The sequence below is a fragment of the Anabrus simplex genome, chromosome 1 (genome assembly GCF_040414725.1).
Source record: "Anabrus simplex isolate iqAnaSimp1 chromosome 1, ASM4041472v1, whole genome shotgun sequence".
In the NCBI taxonomy this organism is placed as follows: Eukaryota; Metazoa; Arthropoda; class Insecta; order Orthoptera; family Tettigoniidae; genus Anabrus; species Anabrus simplex.
In genome coordinates, this window is record NC_090265.1 from 586,310,629 (window position 1) to 586,334,661 (window position 24,033).

The 24,033-nt window shown below is 36.4% G+C and overlaps 1 protein-coding gene across 1 annotated transcript in view; it reads left to right on the forward strand.

Annotated features, from left to right (window-relative positions):
- LOC136880930 (uncharacterized) overlaps positions 1-24,033 on the forward strand; it is a 168,125-nt gene that overhangs the window by 139,278 nt on the left and 4,814 nt on the right. Inside the window, exons 3-8 of the mRNA XM_068229012.1 lie at positions 4,070-4,373; positions 5,174-5,244; positions 11,471-11,589; positions 11,689-11,751; positions 17,193-17,323; positions 18,272-18,445. Coding sequence (XP_068085113.1) covers positions 4,070-4,373; positions 5,174-5,244; positions 11,471-11,589; positions 11,689-11,751; positions 17,193-17,323; positions 18,272-18,445 — 862 coding nt within the window. The remainder of the gene's footprint in view (positions 1-4,069; positions 4,374-5,173; positions 5,245-11,470; positions 11,590-11,688; positions 11,752-17,192; positions 17,324-18,271; positions 18,446-24,033) is intronic.

Sequence of the window (24,033 nt, forward strand, 5' to 3'; positions counted from 1 at the left end):
TATAAAGTAGATTTATAGTGTACTGGAAAACAAACCCATATCATTAAAATAATGGGAGAAGCAACTGACGAATCTGATGCAGGGGGAGAATAACCCTACCATCGGTCGTTTGAAAGGTAGACACACATCCTCCAAATTTGGGAGTCATGGACGGATTCAGGCCATGATACAGTATATCTACACTGGTTGAACTCTTCCTTTCCATTGCAAGTCGCCGGTACATTAATGGTAGCAACATCTTTTCTGTAAATGTACTCATTCCCATGAACATGTGGCTTCTTAATTTGTACAAGAGTACTGTCTACAGCTCCAACAGCATAAGGGAAGCTAAAACGTTCTTTCCACTTAACCTGTGCTTCCTGCATCTGAGCAACATTTGTTGGAATTTTATCTAATAAATTGCTTTAATTTCTATTCATGTCGAAACCTGTGAAAATGTTTCTGATACAGTGCTCCAAGATGTCTTCATCATCTCCATTCTGAAACCTAGGGTTACCAACATAACGCAACAAGATTCTCAATTTTTCTTCATTTGTTAGTGCACCACCTCATGTTTCTTCGGAGTGCCAAAGGAAACGCTCTGCTAACCATTCAGTTGTGTTCCTTATTGGACCTATATAACACTTTGTAATCCGGATGAGATGATTATCTGTGAAATTTATAACATTTTCTTTTCCAATTTACAACCATCATAAACTCTGCCATGCTATTGAACTTGACACTATCATTTGGAGTCACCTACTGAATCAGCTCAAGGAAACATGAGCCAGCGCTTACTGGAATGAATGCCAGCTTTGTCTTTATTCACCAGAAATCTGGAGCGCCCATTCCACTACTTGAGCGACTGGAGTGTGTGCTCAAGGTCACAAGTCTGCTGTGAGTGACTGCTACCAACAGTGGTTTTTTTTCACCTCATTATGAGTGCCAGCCCTAAATTTGTGAATAAAGAGTATGTGCTCATTTTTATTCACACCACCCAGTGACAGTGCTTCAGCACTCCATGTGAACAGCATGTGAAGCTTATTGGCATGAGTGAAGCTGGCTGGAGTGACACATGACAATCCCTCGACCAGACTCAAAGAAATTCAAGCAAATTAGATCTTTGTGGTAGCAGGTTACTTTTCCTCACTCGGTGTCTGTCACCGCACAAGGAGGAGGGGTCATATATTCATCTCATCTCACCTTCTTACCCACATGGAAGTAGGCTGAATCTGCTGTAGAAACATGCATGATTTCTTAAAACTGTTCTTGACCAACTGATGCAATATACTGTACATAGTGTAGCATATACAGTATCATTGATTCTTATTCAGTTCTATACCTTACTAGAGGAATCAAAGCTTAGATGGTATGGACAGAAACCCAGGAAGATGCAAGAGATGGAGAAGAAGGCAGATAGATGAATAAGACAACCTAGGGTCAGATTGCTGAAAGGAGTGGAGGAATGGGTGAAGAAAATAGGGAAGGACTGGACCAAACTGAAGACACAGAGTTAATGGGAATGGGTTTATGTTCTAAACAGACCCAGCCAGTTGCTGGAAGCTGTGGATGATGATGATGATGATCCTTTCATAAGATCTTGGACATTTTTTATGTCATTGGTCTATGCATTTACCCACCATTTTTTGAACTTAGTGCCCTTAGCCACATGCTGAAAATTGCTCTTTTGAGGCGCTGGCCTTCTGACCCCAACTTGGCAGGTTCGATCCTGGATCAGTCCGGTGATATTTGAAGGTGCTCAAATATGTCAGCCTCGTGTCGGTAGATTTACTGGCACGTAAAAAGAACTCCTGCGGGACAAAATTCCGGCACCTCGGCGTCTCCGAAAACCGTAAAAGTAGTTAGTGGAACGTTAAGCAAGTAGCATTATTATTAAAATTGCTCTTCTAAAATGTAAATATGCCCAATTTTCTGACAAATTGTTGGTTATGAAGAAACCGGCCAAGTTGACCATGTGGTTAAGGTCGTGTGAGCTTGCATCCGGGAAATAGTAGGTTCGAACCCCACTGTCAGCAGCCCTGAAGATGGTTTTCCATGGTTTCCTATTTTCACACCAGGCAAATGCTGGGGATGTACCTTAATTAAGGCCATGACTGCTTTCTTGCCACTCCCAGGCCCTTCCTATCCCATCATCGCCATAAGACCTATCTGTGTTGGTGCAACATAAAGCAAGTTCTAAAAATTAACAAAATAAAAAAGTTATGAAGAAAACTCCTGTGAGCATTTGTATATGAAATTTACCTTCTAATTCTGTATGATTGCTAGTTTTGTTTGTAATACTAACAGTCTGTTATTTTTATTTTCATTATTTTCATCGGATACTTGAATGATCATTAAACTCTGCACATAGTGCAGAGCAAAATGATGGCCAATGTCAAAGCTTGTTCAATGGATGGAACTGTCCACACTGAAGAATAGCAATGTATTGTACTATGTTTGGAATTCCTCACCAATATTGTCCAGAATGTTGCTAAAAATATTTTTTATGTTCAGTCATTTTCCTGAAATCTTCTAGCCTCATAGGTTTTCCACCTCTTTAAAGTGTAGAATCCACCATCTATCATACAGCCTTTGAAGATAAAGACCAATAATATACTTTCCCTGAGAATTTTGTCACGAGAAATTAATTATTTCTTTTATTGTCGTTATATTATACCTCGCATCTGCCTTATTAAAGTAAGCATGCTTTGAATATGAGGGTTATTTTTTTCTTTTACATAACCACCTTGCTAACCCCCATTGAGGTTTGATAAGGATGTATCATTCACAGAGTGCACCACGTGCAGCATTTGAACCAGGGATGGGATACTAACCAATAATATGAGTGGTTGTTTCCCTGTAGGAACATTGCCTTCGAAATTGTAACTCTCTGCGGGCTTCCAGAGATTGAGCAGAACTTTTAGAATGGTTTAATCATCAGTTTGTCCTTACTTGAGTTTTAAGAAATTTCTAGTATCAGTGGATATCTAAATCACTTTTGTGTTGCATCCCTACATTGCACGTTATGGGACTGTCATCTGCTACTGCTCCTTCTTGTACTTTTCATTCATCACTCAGTCCCTTCAGAACCCAACCTCCAACATGTCGCTAGAGCCCATATTTTAAAGGGGAAAAAAAAAAAAAAAAAAAGACAAAAGAAGGAAAATTTACAAGCACAAAAAAGGGACTTGGGAAAGGACTATTTTACTCCCTCAAAAGAATGCTATTTTAATTGAAAACAGACTTCAGCACATTCATACAGTCATACATTTTCCTAGTTGTAATTACTCTCAAAACAAAAGTCACTACCACAACAAATGGAAAGTGTTGTATTTGATCACATTCAACAGTTCAGTATGTTTGAAAGTCAGATTCTGCCTCTCTGATTCCAGAATCTCTTTATAAACATCAACTAAAATCAATAGTGAAAATTAAGTTTTTTTCCTTAACTCTAAATCAACACACTTTATTTGTTAATGTCTGGATACTTTGATAAACTTCGTTTCAGTTTGTCTTTAGCAAATCCATCCAACATGTTTTCGCTTCCACCACACTCCACTGGGTCTTATTGGACAACATCTCTTCTTGAAGACTCATGACGACACATGGCAGAAATTTGTGCACTTCATGAAGTTCAGTTTCTGAATTTGGATTCCTAATAAAGTCTTTGCATTTTCTACAGTGCTGATTCTTCATTGTCTAAGCACAATCTGGTTAAAATTCTTGCTTAGGAAAAATGAAATCCACATTTCCCATTTGGTTATAATGGGAAACGTGGGCAATGACAGTGGAAAGTAATGTCTCCAAAGCAAGTTACGCACAATATATTATCTTTCATTCGTTTATTTACCGAGTGTTTATTTTGAATGCATAAAAAGTAAACAGATTAAACCAAAAAGAAACAATAAAATTTTCTATTTGCTTACCCCTGTGGGTGCCCTTGAATTCAGTCCATTGATTTCAGCCTAACAATAAAAATATCCAGGCTTATCGTCCCTTGTATTTTCCATTATTATTGCATGAATAGACTACTAGATTTAAATAATCGTGTATTAAATTTTCATTTAATTGGAGGTATTTCATTTTATAGAGCAACAACTGCCTTCACTGGGTGGCCTACACCATCGACGACACCAATCTCTATTGAAAAACTGTTAGAAGCTGCAAAGACTGCTACGACAAGTACAACTACAACCAGTAGTACAACTACGACGACTACAACCACTACCACTACTACTACAACCACTCCACGTCCTACAACACCTGGAGTATGCAGTGGTGAATGTGACCTTGCAGCAACAATCAAACTGGTGGGTGGAGTGCAGTGGGTCCCAGAGTTGCTGGATCACAACACCAGGGAATGGCAAGATTTAGCCAATGAAGTTCAAGTTCAGGTACTACTTTTAGTATCTTTTAGTATTTTTGTAAGAAGATTATTAGGTATTTCTACTCTTGATTCACAAAGATGCTGAGAAAATATGTTTCATGTCCTGAGCCACAGAAAGTTAGTTTTATGTCATATTGTCAAATGCCCTAATTCATTGTCTTCCAAGGATCAAATCTGAAAAACGATGCTGCTATGATTCTTCTAATCAATTGGATAATGTACATGAACAACTATGGTGTTAAGTAAAGAAACATTAAAGAAAGAGACATTTCAGATTGATGAGAAGAAAGTAGCCTACATCTATAAAGATGGCAGTAATTGAGGATATGTTGGTTGTCCTCGTCTTATTTTATGTATGTTTTACATTGTTTTCCTATCCCTCTCTCATCTCCGAAAACCGTAAGAGTAGTTAGTGGGATGTAAAGCAAATAACATTGTCGTTGTTGTTGTTGTTGTTGTTCACTATCCCTCTCTCTATCCACACTGACCTATCACTGGTCTTTATTTTTTCTTGCATATGTGTTCTTATTCTCCTTTAATGCATCCCATCTTTAAAAGTACAGTATGTATGGTATATTTCTGTGTATGTGTTTTTATTTTCTATATATGTTTCTTATGTTGAATCTTTACAATTTGATGTTGTATTCATATACTGTATCAGATAGAAGCTTGTTTTATCACAGAAGCTTCATAAACTAATTTATATAAAAGTTAATATATTCCCTTTATAATGATAAACTTAGAATAAACTGCAGATGTTCACTTTATAATACCTTAATTATTTATGTTATGTGATTCTCCTTCCAGTTGGAGAGTGTATACAGTAAATCAGACACTTTAAGCCGATGGTACAAGAAAGTTCGGATTGAAGACTTTAGGTAAGTCATAATGATTACTGGTACATAAAATACAGTAGTTGTGGCAATCTTCAAATCTGGTGGTTTTCTAATCATTTGAAAATGTAAAATTACAAATAGAGATGAGGTAATAAGGATATTCTTTAAAATCCAATAAAATACTTTGGAAAGAACGTGCACAGAATACTGTACATGGGTTGCTTGGCTTAGTGCAAAATACAGTCATTGGAAGTTCATAACTTGATGAGTGTTGTCCTGTTAAATCAAAGTATCATGGAACAGGGAACTGAACTAGTTTACTTCTGGAAAAAAAAAGAAAAAAGCTTACTCACTTTAGCCAACAAGCTGACAGCATGCAGGCACTCTACCAAGTAACAATTGCATCCGGTGTTTCTCATCTTTAGAAACCTTGTAGAACCCCAGTAAGCTATTAGTAAACCAATTAATTGCTATATCATTAGAGGTGGCTGTTACTCATTACTGAATAATATCAGTTCTTTTCCTGACAGTCATCTCCATGCTTGGCTCAACTTAATGTTTATTTGTGGTGCTTGAAATATATATTCCCACAAAATGAACTAGATACATGGGAGGGCCACATGGCTGAATTTGTCAAAGCTTCTATGTTTTTCATTCAGCTTTGCATTGCCTACAGTGTTTTGTTCCAACAGACCAATAGTCATAGACATAGCCTGACTACTAAGTAAGAATCTTCAGCAAGTGCATCACAGAATTGTAGGTTCATGCTTTTCATCTTGTGGTTTGAGGTGGCCTTATTAATACCTTAAAGGGGCTTCTCGGGGTCTTGTGTCGGAGAGAAGTTCACAAATTATTTTATATAGATGTTGATTCCCATAGGAAACCTGTCCATAAAGGACCAACTATATTGGTATTATAAATGATTTGGTGAGTAAACCTGGTATTGCTCATATAGCAGACACGACCAATCCAGTCAATGACTGCGTGGATATACAAAATATTATCCACATCCACTCTGCATCCGCACTTCCTTCATCTGCACTCTCATCTGTGAATGGTTATCCGCGGCTATTGTAAATATTTAACTACAATATACATACATCATTGTGTTATTGAAAGTTATTGAAATGGATAGATCTGTTAAAATAGTACAACAGGCCAGACCTCCTACAATCACAGGTTTATTATGAGGGATTTCCTCTTGTGGCAGCTCCCGATATATTGAACGGTTCCCTTTTGGAATCTTAGTTTCTTCCTTCCACTAATTGCAAGCAGAAACCAGTTAGGCTTAAGTCAGGTTTACGGCTTTACAGACTCCAGGCTCTTTATATGTCACCATTCTCCATACCAGTGTTAAGGGTCACCTTACCACAAACAAAAAGAAGAGTATACCTGAGTGAAAATCAATAAACTTCCTTACTTAGAAATTATCAGCAAAATTATCTGCACTCCCATACAGTTTGCATTTGTCAAGACACTAACTTCGTGGATATCTGCGGATAAATCCACCAGATATTATAGCAAACATAAAAGAAAAATGTGATTCCTGCTGACATTCAGGGAAGTATTGTTCCCAGAAACACTTTTCTTCCTTCCTTTGTCCTATCTATTCATAATGTCTTGTGGAGGAAATGTGATTATTTTATTTTATTTGTATTATAAAACAGTGTTGTTATAAAGAACTGATCCTCTATCAGGTATCAAAACAAATTCTGCCTACAAGAATATAGCAGAAGCAAATAGTAAAAATCAGAAAAATAAACAAGGATAAGTTAAGGCAGTTCCTGTGATTCATGAAATCAACACTACAGAACACTTACCACTCCACGTCACCAACTCGAATTTACCCATGTCACAATGTTACAGCACATAGTAACAAATCTTCTACTACTTTTATGGTTTTCATGGTTTTTGGAGACTCTGAGGTGCTGGAATTTTGTTGAACAAGTAGTAGTAAAGAACAGTCAGCTGTTGAAGATACTCTGTCTTTTCATAGTGATAAAGTTATTACTTAGCACAAAAGAAAAATTGTGAGCAAATGATCCAGTTACTGGAATAAAAAGTTTGAGTTTGGTATTGGAAGTAATGAAGATTCGTGATTTTGTTTAAACTTACTTTACATTGAGTATAGTTCTGTTGATGTTTGGTAGCTTACATTTACTTCGTACCATTTTTGGGTTAGGAGGAAACAGGAAATAATACTGTATTTTATTTTTTCATTGGTAGGATACTTAGATTATTATATGGCATTGTAACTTCCACAGTTTCTACATTTACACTTGCATACAAGGGCGCCCATACCCGGGGGCAAGGTGGGGCCGCGGCCCCCCTCTAGCTCTCAGGAAAAGGCAAAAATCTAGTGTAGTCATGTGTTTTCATTTCAAGAAAATGATTTAAAAGTCAGTATTACGTAAAAGCGGTAGCACCGTCCACCACCAACAGGCAGTGGATACCGTGGGTTATTCTACCGCAGAATACAAATCGCCATTTTATCTTCCAAAATATTAAAATTACTATGTATCCCCAGGTCTGGACCCCCCTCTAGAAACTGTCATATGGGCGTCCATGCTTGCATAGGTACTAGAAACTGTATTCTTTACCTCACTTTAAGGTCTATTGCACCGATCATGAAGGAAACTATTTCTTTAATTGAACATTACAATATAGGTAGCATTGTAAATTTGGTGAGAAAATAAAAAGACTTCAAGAGAATATTAGTTACTTCACTGACAAGACAGTTAATGGTTTTTGCATTGTTTGTGACCTTAAAATGTTGAGAATTTTCAGTTATGCAATGGGAGACTGTTCTTCAGGAGTCTTTGAATACTATATGGTCTCTTCTATGCTCAGCTTCTGACACACCACCTCATGAATGTATGTTTACTCACACTAGAGGCAATGCGAATGGATCAATCTTTTTGACATGGCTAATAATGTCAGGCCCTGTATTCATGAGAGGAAACATTCATGCCAGTAAATTCAACCCATTGACTGAGGAGGTTCAACTTACAGAAGCAAATACTAATTATTCTTATGTTTGAACATCTGATGGAAGAGAGAGAGCTGTATCTAGTCGATGCCCTGTTCCGAATGGACAGATGCCTAATTTAGAAGACTAAGATGGAATTCAAGTGAAAGACATTGAAAATAACATCAACCAGGATATGACTCCTCCTAAGCCACATCGAAGTTCAAAAATGATGGAAAGTGATGATGCCAATCTGAACGAGGACTGCGAAACAAGAGAGAGAAAACTGGATGGGAATAATGTACCCCACAGCTCTAGCAGAGTAGTAAAACCCCACGTTACTTACAGGGCTATGTATTAAATTGATCTGGGGAAGAATGTAATGAGTATAATAGTAAAATTGATTTATAGTTAACATCATCAATTCTGTGTGAACATACGAGGAACATATAGCATGAATCGATTCTTTAGTTGTTTATGTACCCATAGCACCTTGTTTATATGTTGAATAAAACCAATGTTTGGTCTTAACTAACTAGTGACATCATTACAGTCAGGTTTAAAAGGCTATTTAGAATTAATAAAAATCTCTTAGTAAGCTTTACTATGACAATTTTCCACATGTATGAAAATACCTTACACAGAAATACCAGTACCTAAAAGCAGTACCGTATTTCCTGGTGCTTTAAAATAACAGCACCCACTGCAAAAAGAAACACAAGAGTTCACAACTGATTACATATTCAAGTTTTAAAAACAAAGGTGACCACCAAAATGGTCTAAACCACTTCTTCTTCTTCTTCTTCTACTTCATGCTGTCCTTCAGTAAGGTTGTTCTTTCTCACAGCTGATATCAATGGTATTAACACCAGTATATGCCATTGTAGCTGGCGAGCAGTCTACATGTCCAACATGTTGATATGAAACCAAGCACTTCTTCTCCATCCAGCAGGGTGCAAGACTCATGCTCTATTGACTTGTGATAGACTCAAACCATAAATTGACAGTACATATTTGGAGTCAATACATTTAATGTGTAAAGCACAATACAACTTCCCGAATAAACCACTTTCAAGAAGTTCATTATAATGTCACAATACAGTACCGTAGCAATTAAGGCTAAGATTCCCTTCTGATGTAAGTTTACGAAGCTTTAATGGCAATGTTCCAGAATTAAAACTGTCATTCGTTTGTTATGTTCCAAATAGGCACCCAAATGCCAACACAGTCTGACCTCCATGTGCTTTTCGCACCTACATCATTTGGGGAAAATGCTTTCAAGATATGAAAAATAGTCTGTCTACCTATTTCAGTATTGTATTTAAAATTATGAAGTTAGTCTCTGACAAATTTGTCCCTTGATCAGATCACAAACCCTTCAAGGATGATGCTACTGTGATGGAGAACCTCTCCAGACATGTCATTATGGGGTGCCTGGACTGAATTTGCCAAAAAAAAAAACTCCTAGATGGCCAGTGTGTCTCAGCACTATCCACATACCGTACCGTAACTTTTGGTACAGACCAAAAATCTTTTCATATCATAAAATTATATTAATACGCGAGGTGTCGCACGAAGGCAAATTGCTCACGCTTTATATTCTAATGAGCTGCTATTTTCCTTTTGCAGTGAATGCTCTGATAAAAATATAAATATGTGCCCTGTTTAACTGCTTTTCAACTAGTACTAACATAATTACCCAGTAACAATATTTTCTCAATGTAAAAAATTAATGAAATGTTTTTGCAAAATCTGGTAAAATTATGTGAATTTTTATAGAACGCGAGAGGTCGCGCATGAGCAAATTGCCTCAACATTTGCATTTGTACATTTCAATGAATGATTTGGTCACAATTCAAGATAAAACTACAGCACCACGCTTCACTGAAAGCCACCATAAACCTTATGAACTTTACTTAAGAAACTTTCTTGGAAATGCAGTCATGTAAGAATACACTACGCGAGGAGTTGCTCGAAGGCAATTTGCCGCGGCAGATGCGAGAGTGAAAATAAACTTAAACTACTCTGGAATGCAGCAGGCAATACATTAACGATAATCAACTTCAGGTGGGGGAGAGGGAGGGGAGGGATGAAACGAGCGCCCTAAGCCCTACAGCGGCTAGCGACGAAATTATTAACAAACATTTAAAAAGTGCGGCAAAAGTGCGCATGTTAAGAGAGGTTTATATTGTTCTTTTGTTTTCCTGAAGTTTTCTTGCACAAAAGATCTTATCAGAAACCACATTCAGGCTTAGGTAGGATCCTCTAAAATTTGGAGGCAGTTGAGTAGAATTATTGCAAGAACTGTATCTGCTATGGATAGCAGCAATATACCATGATATCACCATACAATCACTTTTCTTCGTTTTTTATGATCATGGGGTACTTTTCAAATTAAGAGCATGAGTTTGAAAAGTCATATCATGTCTTTAAGGCTAAACCTCATCTTTGAATAAGCTCCAGATGGAAGTTATCTGACCCAAGAACCTTTCAGGGTTTCAGTCTGGTGAGACTTTTACTGAATTCCCAGCTTGTCAGCAGAATTGAGGAGGCTGTTATGGCACGTCACAATGTCAGTCCTCAGCAGCAGTAGAGCTTTTGTTTAAAAGTAGCATATACAGTGGTGTTCCTTCCAGCACCTAAGGAATTTCTGGCTATCTGTAAGGATGGTAGTATTGTCAGCCATTACAATAGTTCTGATGAAGAGTGAGCTGGTTTTTACAGCTTCATACTCCTGCATAGAATTTCTATAGGCTTCAAGGGTGAGGTGCCTTCTAAGTTTGTGGCCTATTAAATCTTTAAGTGAGTCATATACCGGTACTGTAGGAATACAGTACCGGTAGTTGGTTCTCTAATTTCTGATGCCACAATTGTTTTCTCAATAATTACCACACATTAGTAATATCTGAGGACCTTGCATATCAAAGGTGCAGCTCAAAATGATCCAGAAACCTAGTAGACATTTGAATTGTTATAAAATAATTAAAGTATATTATAAAGCATCACAATTTAAACGTTTCATTAGTAAGACAATTATAGTTTGTAAATGAAGCAGAACCCACAAATGTTCCTTAATAAACTGTTAAGAGGAATTAAAACAATCTTCATAATATAAAACATTCAGAATATGGAATAAACAACATGCATCTTGATTACTTTTATATAAACTACTTTCATTAGGGTTTGAACTCCCATTTTAGTCAACAGACGCGATGGCTTTTGTATTATCATTATCTGTCATCATTACGCATTCAAAATAAAATACTGATATTTATTCATTTCCTTCTATTTAATTTTCAGCCAGGGCAGTGTGCTTGTGGACTACTTTGTGGAACTCACTGAACTTGGGCAAAAAGTTGACACTTCAGAACTCAAGAGACTGTTCCATGAAAGTCTTACCCAAGCTTCTGTAAGCAGCAGTGAAGATGAGGTTGTAACTGACGAAGATCAGAGTAACAGTGACACCAACATCAACACTAACACTGGTACCAGTGCCAGCTATAAGTCTAGTAATGAAGTTGGAAATAGCCGGCTTAAACTAGGCAGTTTCATTGTTGATCCAATGTACACAGACTTTATAGGTAAGTAGCCTGCGTTTCTTCAATTACCTGCTGAAATATGACTTAGCTAGTAAGAACTAGCCAACTCATGGAAACACTTGTTGTATCTGAAGGTATTACAGAATATATAAGAGAGTCGCCAAAATGTTTTTCATTCCCAATTCACTCATCCCAGGGAAAAACCAGATAAGTCATTCTTTTTTCTTTTTAATTTTTGCAGTAAACTATTAAAGTCACAGTGATTTCTATCCTTTGACACCACCAAAATAAGTTATTTCATCAAAATATTGAAGAAATAGCCAAATTTTACTTCCAGATTACTTAAGAATACTAAACACTGGTAAGAACCAGTTAATATTCTGAATATCTATATATATATAAAATAACTTGTCCTGACTGACTGACTGACTGACTGAGTGACTGACTGATTCATCATCGCAGAGCCAAAACTACTGGACATAATGAAATTAAATTTTGGGGATACATTCATATTACAATGTAGGTGCTCGCTAAGGGAGGATTGTTTGATATTCTTTCATTAAGGGGGTGAATTGGGGAGTGAATGTTTAAAATGAGTGTATATCTCAAAACTTTAAAAGTTTACAGATGAAAAAATTGGTATTTATAATCTCCTTTAAAAATAAAGGAAATCATTTTGTTTTTGTTTTTGGAAAATCCCACTAGGAGGGGTGAAAAGGGGTGAAAAGTGGTTGAATGCCTTTAATGAGGATACTTACATCTCAGAAACTGAAGATATTACACACCTGAAAATTGGTATTTTGAATACAATAAAGAAACACGTACTTTGTTTTTGGAAAATCCAATTAATGGGGGTTAAACAGGAGTGAGAAATGGGCTGAAATTTTAGACATTTTTAAAATTAGTGCATCTATATCTCAAAACTTTAAAAGTTTACAGATGTAAAAACTGGTATTTAGAATCTCCTTTAAAAATAAAGAAACACGTATATTTTGTTGCTAAGGGGGTGAAAAGCGGGGTGAAATTTCTAAATGAGGACATCTGTATCTCAAGAACTTAAAAGTTTACAGACTTGAAACATGGTATTTGGAATCTCCTTTAAAAATAAGGAAACACATGTTTTTTTTGTTTTCGCAAAATCCCATTAAGGGGGGCGAGAAAGGGGGAAAATTGGTTGATTACCTTTTATGAGGACACTTATATCTCAAAAACTGAAGGTGTTACAGATATGAAAATTGGTATTCAGAATGTCCTTTAAAAATAAAGAAAAACGCATTTTTTTGTTTTTGAAAAATCCAATGAAAAGGGGGTGAACTGGAGTGACAACCGGGATGGAATTTAAAAAAAATATCCAGGTCTACAATATATTTCAGATACCTAACATGTTACAGACTTGAAAACTGATACTTGGAATTTCCTGTAAAAGTGAAGATACATAAATAATTATTTTGGAAAATCCACTTAAGGGGAACAAAAAGGGGGTTAATTTTTAGAATGAGCATAGCTACAGCTTATCTAAAGAACTTAATATGTTACAGAAGTGAAAATTGGTATCTTTAATTCCTTTCAAAAATAAGAAACACGTATTTTTGTTTTTGAAAGAATACTTGTGGAGGGGAGGGGGGTGGGTAGAAAGTACTGAAAAGTGGGTTGAATTCTTTGTATTAGGATACTGATATCTCCAAAACTGACGATGTTACAGACATAAAAATTGATTGGAATCTCATAAATAAATGCATATTTTTTGTTTCCAGAAAATCCACTTAGCCGGGGGTGAAAAAGTTGAAAAATTCATTAAATTATTTGTACGAGTCTACTTATATCTCAAAAACTATAGATGTTGCAGAGATGAAAATTGTTGTTTGGAATCCCCTTTAAAAGTAAAGTAATACATTTTCCTTTGATTTTGGAAAATCCAATTAAGGGGGGTGAAAGAAATTAAAAATTTATTGAATTATTTGTATGGGGATACTTATATCTTATGAAAACTAAAGTTGATACAAACATGAACTGTGGTATTTGGAATCTCCTTTAAAATAAAAACGCACATTTTAGGGGGAAAATGAACTTGGGGGGAGGGGGTGTAAAGGAATTGAATTCCTTATATGAGGACACACATCTCGAAAAATGAAGATATTACAGTCCTGATAATTGGTATTTAGAAGCTCCTTTATAAATAAACACGTATTTTTTGTTTTTGGAAAATTCACTTAAGGAGGGAGGGTGAAAGGAAGTGAAAAAATTGAATTATTTTTATGTGGATAGTTATATCTCAAAAACTGATGGTTACAGACGTGAAAATTGGTGTTTGGAATCTCTTTTAAAAATAAAGAAACACGCATTTTGGGGGGAATCAATTTAACAGGAGTGAGGTGAAAAAGGAGTTGAATTCTTTTTATGAGGATACATATATCTAAAAAAAAGATGTTACAGACTCAAAAATTGGTAAGTTATTTGGAATCTCCTTTAAAAATAAAGAAACACATCTTTTGATTTCGAAATCCACTTACGGGGGGGAAAGAAATGAAATACTCGCTGAATTATTTGTATGAGGATACTGGAACCTTATATCTCTATATGATAAAGATGTTACAGATGTGAAACTTGGTATTTGGAATCTCCTTTAAAAATAAAGGAACACATTTTTTGTTTTCAGAAAGTCCACTTAAGGGAGAGGGGATGGAAAAAAGGGAAAAGGAAGTTCAATTCATTTTATGAGGATACTTATATCTCAAAAACTGAAGATGTTACAGACATGAAAGTTGGTACTGTATTTTGAATCTACTTTCAAAATAAAGAAACACAAACTTTTCTTGTTTTCGGAAAATCTACTTGCGGGGTTGAAAAGAATTTGAAAAGTGGGTGAATTTTTAAAATTAGTACCAGTATATCTACAGTATACAGACATGAAACATGGTATTTGGAAAGTCCTTCAAAAATACAGGAACATGTACTTTTTGTTTTCGGAAAGGGCAGCTAACGGGGGGTGAAAAGAAGAGAAAAAGAAGTGAATAATTTTTAATGAGGATGCTTATATCTCACAAACTGATGATGTTACAGATGCAAAAATTAGTATTTAGAATCTCCTTTGAAAATAAAGGAACATGTATTTCTTGCTGTTTTCGGAAAATGGGAAGGACTGATAAACGGACTAAATTCTTTTTATGGGGATTCTTATAGCCTATCTCAAAAACTGAAAATGATACAACTTGGAGATAGATATTAGGAATCTCCTTAAAAAATAAACTTTTTTTTTTTCGATTTGAGAGAAGACTTTTTCATATGTACAATTCTATGTTACATGGTCACCTTAGCTCCAAAAGGCAATAACACAAACGTGCTTTACAAAGAGTTTCCGGGGTAAATGAAACTCAATTTGTCGGTGAATGTTTATACTTAAGAATTTTCAGATAATGTCTTAGTACAATACAGAGGAACGATTAACTTTTATTATTTTACTAAATCCACACGAGCGAAGCCATGGGTAACTGCTAGTTATTAATAAAAGTGGCTTCAACCAGATAAGTCAGTTTGTCTTAAGTGTAATACATTTTCTGTGGTTATTGTGAATGTTGACATTATAATGTTGTAAATGAATTATTGGCAGTGAATTTACACAGCTACTTCAAGATAACTATCACATCTTACTAGCTAACAATACACAAAAGTGACTGACATGCTTTGGTTTGTACTGGTCCACGTAAGAAAATAATGCCAAGTCATTATTGGACAAGTCACTTTCATTCATGATCCAAAGCAGTTACTACAACAATTTAGTCTACATTTGATTGGAGAAGTTTTCCAGGGTTCTATACCATGGTCAATGAGGATTGAAACACATCACCCAAATATGTGTTACCTTATACAGTTTTCAAGAGTCTGCACTCTTCAATATGCATGCTGGCCTACAAGCCTGCTAACTTTCGTAATCACTATGAAAGTGTAAGAAATTAAAATTTGTTTCCAAACTGTTAGAATGATGAACTAAACTCTGTGATTCTTTCTTGGAAAAAACATTTACTGCACTAAGTATTTATTAGACTGTATGTGAACATAATGACAGCACTTACTAGCTTTGAATTTGACAATTTCACCCTCAGAAGTCTGACATTTACTGATGCACACAATTCCACAAAATCTACAACAAAACAGGTTACCAGACTAATTCCACACACATTCAGGTACTTGGTTCTGTTAAACTGCTGCCAATAGACCCTTTAAGTTGCATTAATCAGCAGAAAAAGAATTTAATATTATATAAAAATATTTTTCCCTAAGTTACCAATGAAATGAATGTTTTTCAAAATATTATTGTTTGAATTCGGATAACAATTAAGCAGTAAATGAACTACGGTACTATTTTTTTCACAAAATTTTTCATGAAATTTGGTTATTCTGTGAAAGTTATTAATTTGCATAGTGGAAAGAAAGTTCTCCATGTCATTAATAATTAATATTTTAATAATAATAATAATAATGTTATTTGTTTTACGTCCCACTAACTACTCTTTTACGGTTTTCGGAGACGCCGAGGTGCCGGAATTTAGTCCCGCAGGAGTTCTTTTACGTGCCAGTAAATCTACCGACACGAGGCTGACGTATTTGAGCACCTTCAAATACCACCGGACTGAGCCAGGATCGAACCTGCCAAGTTGGGGTCAGAAGGCCAGCGCCTTAACCGTCTGAGCCACTCAGCCCGGCAATTAATATTTTTGTTCTGTTATTGTCATTAAATATTATCTGTCTCTGGAGCTAACTTATTAGTGTGTTGGCCTTGGTTCACAATGTCAGGAGTTTGATTCCTTCATTAGTTAATTCCTCTGGCTCGAAATTAGGAAATATTTGCTGTCTTCATCATTAGAATTCAACCTAGTTAGGGTCACATTCTCACAGTTGTACAGATCACCTCTAGATGTCAACTCAAAAGACCTGAACCAGGCCTCTCCAGAAGCCATACAGTATTCAATTAAATATTATTCTCAAAATAATTTTGAAATATTAAAATCTTTTTAAGTGTAATAACTACATGGTGTCTCATAGATATTGGCGACACTCTCCTTTTTCCAGTTTTACAGACCTAGTCAAAGCAGTAAAGATATACTGATTCCACTTGGGAGGAGATGCATTGTTTCTAGATCAGGAAGTTGAGTAATTGACAAACAAGACTTCTGGAAAAGCCTCATGGGCTTGGAGTCACTCAGCTTACAAATGAGTGCCGGGTGAATTTCTAAGAGTAAAAGGCAACCGGGCTTAGAGCTAGTCACTACATCCCTCTTACTATCAAGATTATGAATACCATAATGGAAACCTTTAGTTTCCACTCCTCCATGGCCTTTATCTGGCATAGTGTCCTTTGATCAGTTTTTTTATTTCATAAATTATGGTACGGTACTGAGATTATTTAATGACATGCAATTGTTTACACTTCATATAGAATCATTTTGATTATACAGCATCGTAACAATCCATTGTCTGCATTTCAGTCATACCCAAACACATAGAACCAACAGTGGGATATGCAGATGAAAATGTGTTCCTACCACAGTGGGCCATTGCTGGAATTGTGATTGGACTAGCTTCACTTCTATTTGTGATTATATTTGGTGTTACTGTTGTAAGTATGAAACTATTATTTTTTTAATTATTATTTCATAATATTAAGAATATCAAAATGTACTCTTTTGGAATCAATTTAATCAATCACCGCTGATCTGTATTTAGAGCTGTCGCCCAGATGGCAGATTCCCTGTCAATTGCATACCGGTACCTAGTCTTTTCTTAAATGATTTCAAAGAAATTGGAAAATTATTAAACATATCCCTTGGCAAATTATTCCAATCCCAAATTCCTCTTCCTATAAATGAATATTTGCCCCAATTTTTCCTCTTGAATTCCAACTTCATCTTAAATTCTTTTAAAAACTACACTCAAGCTTATTCGTCTACTAATGTCATTCCATCTCTTCACTGACTGCTCAGAATATTTTGCTTAGTCAAGCTGTTAGTCTCCTTACTTCCATGTCTTCCCAATCCAATGTCCGCAATACTCCTTCGTTGGAAATCAACCAGAACAAATCGTGCTGCTTTCCTTCGGATCTCTTCCAGTTATCAAAGCAATTAATCCTGGTAGGGTCCCATACTCTAATTGCTGTCTTACCAGTGACACCCTCTCTGTTACATCCTTACTACAACCCCTAAGTACCCTCATAACTATATGATGAGATCTGTAACCTTAAATTATGATTCTGTTTATGTGATTGCCCCACTGAAGATCTTTCCCTTGTATTAACACCTAGATACTTACAGTGATACCCATATACAAGAAATGTGTGCAATAATGTGTACAAAACACCTTCACTTAGTGGTATCCAGCAATAAATGTTCCATTACTAAAATAATAAACTATTATTATTATTATTTTCTGTATTTACATCTTAATTAAGGTCATGCCAAAACTTTCCTACTCTTATCCCTTCCCTATCTTTTATTATTGCAAACCTCTTCCTGAATGTTTGTTGATATCCATAACCCCTTTTCAATATTTTCTTTTTCTTCCTACCTAGCTTGTAAATCGCCACAAGAACAACAAGAAGAAACAGCCAGTCCCATTAACTGAAGATATGCTCAATGAACTGAATAAGAACCACATGGGTGGGTTGGACAACTATGGAGCAGAGGATCTGTATAACATGGAAGATGTCTGGAATGAAAAACCATATGACAAGCCACCTAAAAAGGTATGTATATTTCACTGAAAGAAAAGTACCAATATAATACAAGCAGATGTACCAACTTTCAAAAGTAAAAAATTAGGAGGGTCTTCCCCCCTGACATATCATGACACATCATTGATGACATAACTTTGAAGAATATGTACCAACCACTACTAGTTAGAGAAATATATAATCATGTTCCCTGGGTGTGCAGTCTTCTAAGCTTCTAGTATTACCTAAGAACAATATTCTTGGTGACAAAAAGGATATTTTGACAGTTATCTGGAGCTCTTTTATTTCCACTGAGTCAAATTTCTTCAGAGTTGATATGTTGTATTTCTTGTATAGTAATGGTAAAGGTTTAAAGCTTGCTAAAGGAGGAAACATGGCAATTATTACTTTTGAATTAAACTGATTATGTAATTTACTGCTGCTCATATACAGTAATTTTAAGGATTTAGCTAGGCTGGGTAGCTCTGGTATTTGACATGCTTAAATACATGCAGTACAAAATTTCAGCCCCTTGGCATCTCCAAAAATTGCAAAAGTAATTAGTAGGACATAAAACCAATACAATATTGTTAATTTCAAAACCTTAAGTTCTCAGGAGAGCGATTGCAATTTATTTTTTTGTGTGTGTGGCATTTCCCGACATGTCATGACACATCATTGGAAGAATATTTAACACATTATACTACTCGATTATGTAATTTCTCTTATTAATTTATTTATAAATACTGAAATGTTGCATGTATTTTATAAATATTGAAATACTGCACGTATATGAGTTTAGAACAAATGACTCTCCACTGTAACTGCCTTAGGTTTCTTCACAAATTTGAGCTATAGATTTATGCTCAAAGCACTGATCTTAATGAACGGGTTTTAAAGTTTTAATTTTTTCCAGAATTCATTTTTGAGAATGATCTGAAATGAGTTTGGTCCTTGTAAATATGTCAAAAAATAGTCTCACAGCATTGCTATGTGAGAATGATAAAATAAAAAGCATTATGTTACAGATTCTGTCATATTAGGAACACCACCAGCTGATTGCATCTGTCTTGCCGGTACCCACTGAACATCAGTTCTCTCCAGCTACTTAATGAGGAAAAACCTGGGATTTTCAAAAAAATTCAGAATACTAAATCTGTTCTCAAAATTGGAAGATAAGTCTCCTGATCAGGAAAGACCAAAAATAAGGAGTCTCTTGCTTAAAATGGGGGAGATGGCACATCTGTAAAAGTATGAAAGCTTTAGTCTTTTTCAGCTGTGAAATTATTAGCGTTTCACCCCATTGTGGCATCAAGCTCATCATTTGAATTGCCACACCTGTCCAAGACAATAGCGATTATTGTGCCATTGACACGCTACTGCAAGCCTCCTTTGAAGCAAAGTGGAGGTATATATCTCATCTAGTGCAATGTCACTGTAGTCCGACTTGTTGGCTGAATGGTCAGTGCACTGGCCTTAGGTTCAGAGGGTCCCGGGTTCGATTCCCGACCGGGACGGGGATTTTCACCTTCATTGGTTAATTGCGGTGGCTCAGGGGCTGGGTGTTTGTGCTGTCTCCAACATCCCTGTAACTCACACACCACACATAACACTATCCTCCACCACAATAATACGCAGTCACCTACACATGGTAGATGCCGCCCACCCTGATTGGAGGGTCTGCTTTACAAGGGCTGCACCCGGCTAGAAATAGCCACACAAAATTATTATTAATGTCACTGTATGTGCTTGTAGGTTGTCCCTCAAGGGCCAACTAGCTGCCAGTGTCTTGGAGAGTGTGGCTATCCAACTAATGAACCCAATGTCATACTAGGGCAAAATACTTGTAATTTCACTATTGAAAAGTCCTAAAGAGCTTGAACACTTATATAACATTATTAAGGATTATTAACAGTATGGCAAATTCCTGTCTGTTAGGCTCAGTTGTATTGCCTGGCTCTACCACAAGTTTAAAAGTGGTTTGAATGTCTGAAATGGGTTGCACTGAGATGTAGAAGCTCAAATAAATAGAGAATTGGGCTGTTTCAATCTTACCGTCGTAGAAATGTTTTTCTGAGAGTTTCCCCCACTTCAAGTCCAGACAAAGGATAGGCCATGTTCAATTCCACCCTAAGTACAGCCTCAATTATGATACAATCATGTTAGTGTAGACATTATGGTGATGATGGTGGTGGTGACAGTTTTAAGAGAAAGTACAACTGAGCAACCACGAGAGAAAATGGAAAAGGTCTGGTGATTAAAAGAATTGAAAGTATCAGAAAAAGAAAGAAAAGGGCCATGAAGGCCTTAAAGACTCCCTAGGCCTTGCAACCTATAGGAGTTATAAAAGAACAAGAGTTGACCAAAGAAGGTTTGACAGGTAAAATGAAAGGAGCCTGACACAAGTTAGTGGAAGGAATGTTATATTCAGTTAAAGGAGCCATGGTTACAAATCCATGCTCCTTGGATGAAAGCTATTCGGGCCTCTTCAGTCGTCTCTTATGACAGGAAGGGGATACCGCCCCTACGCACAGCCAGAGCATATACTAAGACTACAAAAGTTGGCAAATAATACACAAGGCTGTTGATTATGTCACAAGCCTCTTACATGAATGAACAGCAACAGCTGAAATATGAGGCTACTTGGGATTCTTTTGGAACATTCTTTAATATAAGTTGTGAAGACAAAGGCCTGTATTAGCTTTTCAAAAATCCGTCCTCAAAACTAGCCTATATCTCTTACCTTTTAGATTCCTGGTGACTAAGCATATGCACGTGCAATGTTCTCTCTTACATCAAGTAATGGAAGTTACCTGCTTTAGACATATATCAGTGTTTTAAAAACAGGAATGATCAGTTGAACCATGTGTTCATTTTCAACCTAACATATGGCTGGAAATAAGCACAAACAACAAGCGCAAAATGTGAGCCTTGGAAAGCAGTTGGCTTACTTGCCAATGTCCTTATACCTCAAGGAGCAAAAATCAGGCAAAATCAATCACAGTTTGATTTATTTAGCAGATGTGAAAGGATTTCTATCAAGGTTGATGGTTTATCATCATTCTCCTCCTTTCTCTTTATCCTGCACCTGCTGGGTCAGGGCATTTGCTTCACCTTCCTCTCTCCCGTGACCTTCTTTTATCCTTCCAACATTCCTCTTCCATCATTTTCTCTCAGTCCAAGTTTTGTCCTTGCACTCCTCTTTATTGAATCAATCCACATTGTTCTAGATCTCCCTCTCGCTTTCTTTCCCTCAAACCATCTCCAGCACCTGTTTTGGTATTATTTCCTCTTCCATCCTCTTTACATGTTCAAACCATGTTAGTTTATTCCTATCAATTCTCTCATTTAGCTTTTCTATTCCGACTTCCTTTCTAACATTTTTGTTTCTCACTCTTGTCTTTCCCATCATACTTCTTAGGTATTTCATTTTGCTGGCTTGAATTTTACTCTCCTCCCTACTTGTCATTGCCCAGGTTTCAGCTGCATAAATCAATATGGGTCCATAGTAAATTTTGTATATGATCACTTTACCCTTCTTTGGTACTTTCTTATATCTGGAGGAAGTTCCAATTAAAGGAGAGCTTCCTGCCAATAATTGTCAAGGCAGTAAAAAGGGGGTCACTCCTTCTCCTGATAAACCACCTTTCTGCACAGTAATACAATTTAACTAATATGAAGGCTGGTTTTATTTCATCCTCTGATGGGCTATAAAAAATAGACATGATTTTATCACAAATGATTAGTAGTTTCCTACTTATTTTTTTATACAATCACCAAAATGATTTAAGCATTTGTTGTATCATGACACCAGTTTTCTTATGCCCTCTGAAAAGAAGTCTACCGCCAGTGAGGTAATGTGCATCTCGACAGCCTCCTGCTCCATAAACTCCATCAACAAGACACTTTTACGGTCCCAAAAAATGATAGCCATTGTTTTCCTGTTCCTCAGTGTCAGTTTAAGCTTTTTTGGCTTGTTTGGAAAAGAAGGATGCATGCACTGCTTAGACGGTTTTTTGGTTTCTGGAGTATCATACAGGACCCAAGTTTCATTGCCAATAATGATAGACTTTAGAAACTCTTCTCCCTTACTATGGTAATGTGTGAGAAACATTATGGCTGACGCCATTCGCTGAGTTTTGTGATTGTCAGTCAACATTATTGGGACACAGTGTGAACAAAGTTTCCAGTATCCTAAGTGTTGAGTCACAATTGTGTACAGAAAAGACCTGGAAATATCTGGGATTGCTGTAGAAAGTTCACTCATCGTAAACCTCCACTTGTGGCGTACAAACGAAGAACTTCAGGAGTCTGTCAAGACGCACATTACCTCAGTGGCGGCAGACTTTTTTGCAGAGGGCATCAGGAAGCTGGTGTCACAATACAAGAAATGCCTAAATCGTTTTTGCGATTATGTGGAAAAATAAGTATGAAACTACTATACTTTTAGTGATAAAATAATTTTGTTATGTCAATGTGTCTTTTTTTATAGTCATCAAAGGTTGAAATAAAACAGCCCTCATACAATTTAACTACATTGTGTTTTATGGCAAGCCCATTGAGAGTCAGTTTCCATTTTAATATAGATGTGACATTCAAAGAGACATAACCAAATTATCACTGGTTGTCTGGAAAAGCTACATTGTCTTGCCTGTATAGGACCTCCCAAGATCAGTCTAGAAATAATGTCAGGAAAGAGAAGAATAAGGCAATGACATCACAGGCCTATCCTCTATTTGGAGATCAGCTAGCTTAGACAAAGAAGGATCTTTTTAAGCTCTAGCGTGGCACTTACAGATACATCATGGCAAGTAAGAATTAAAGAGTGACAGACAAGAAGTGAACATATTAATGAATGGATGATGGCAGATGAACATCTCCCTCCTGGTCACATGGCAGACTCAAGACTTGTGTTCAGGTGTCGGAAGATATAGGACAAACCTGAACAAAGGAGGCTTCAATGTGCATTCCACTTCGTGTGAATGTGGAGAAGAGCAGACTACTGCACACTTATTACAATGTGGTACATGCCAAGCCAGTTGCACAGTGGAAGACCTGCTCAAGGCAACACAAAATGCACTTCAAGTGGAGAACTTTTGGTCCACAAAAGTGTAATCCTGCAACCACATAGTATAGCCTATGTATACTCAATTAAATGAAATAATTAATAAACAAACAAACAAATATGTTATTGTTGACACTTACACCAAATGCCATCGCCAGCAATCTTTCCTTTTCACATAATAGTTTTGCTAAGACACAGTATGAAATTCTATAGTTTCTCTTTTTTACAATTGTATTTATGTTGCACCAACATAGATAGGTTTTATGGCAATGATGGCACAGGAAAGGGCTAGGAGAGGGAAGGAAGTGACCACGGCCTTGATTAAGGTACAGCCCCAGCATTTGCTTGGCGTGAAAATAGGAAACCACAGAAAACCATCTTCAGATTTGCCGACAGCGGAGTTCAAACCCACTATCCCCTGAATGCAAGCTCACAGCTACATGACCCAAACTGCTTTGCAGTTGTTATAACCTGTCCTAAAGATCAAAGCTTTCAGTTTCATAAACAATTCATTCTTGTATTTCTGTGTAAAATAAATCTTGAATGATGTTGTCCA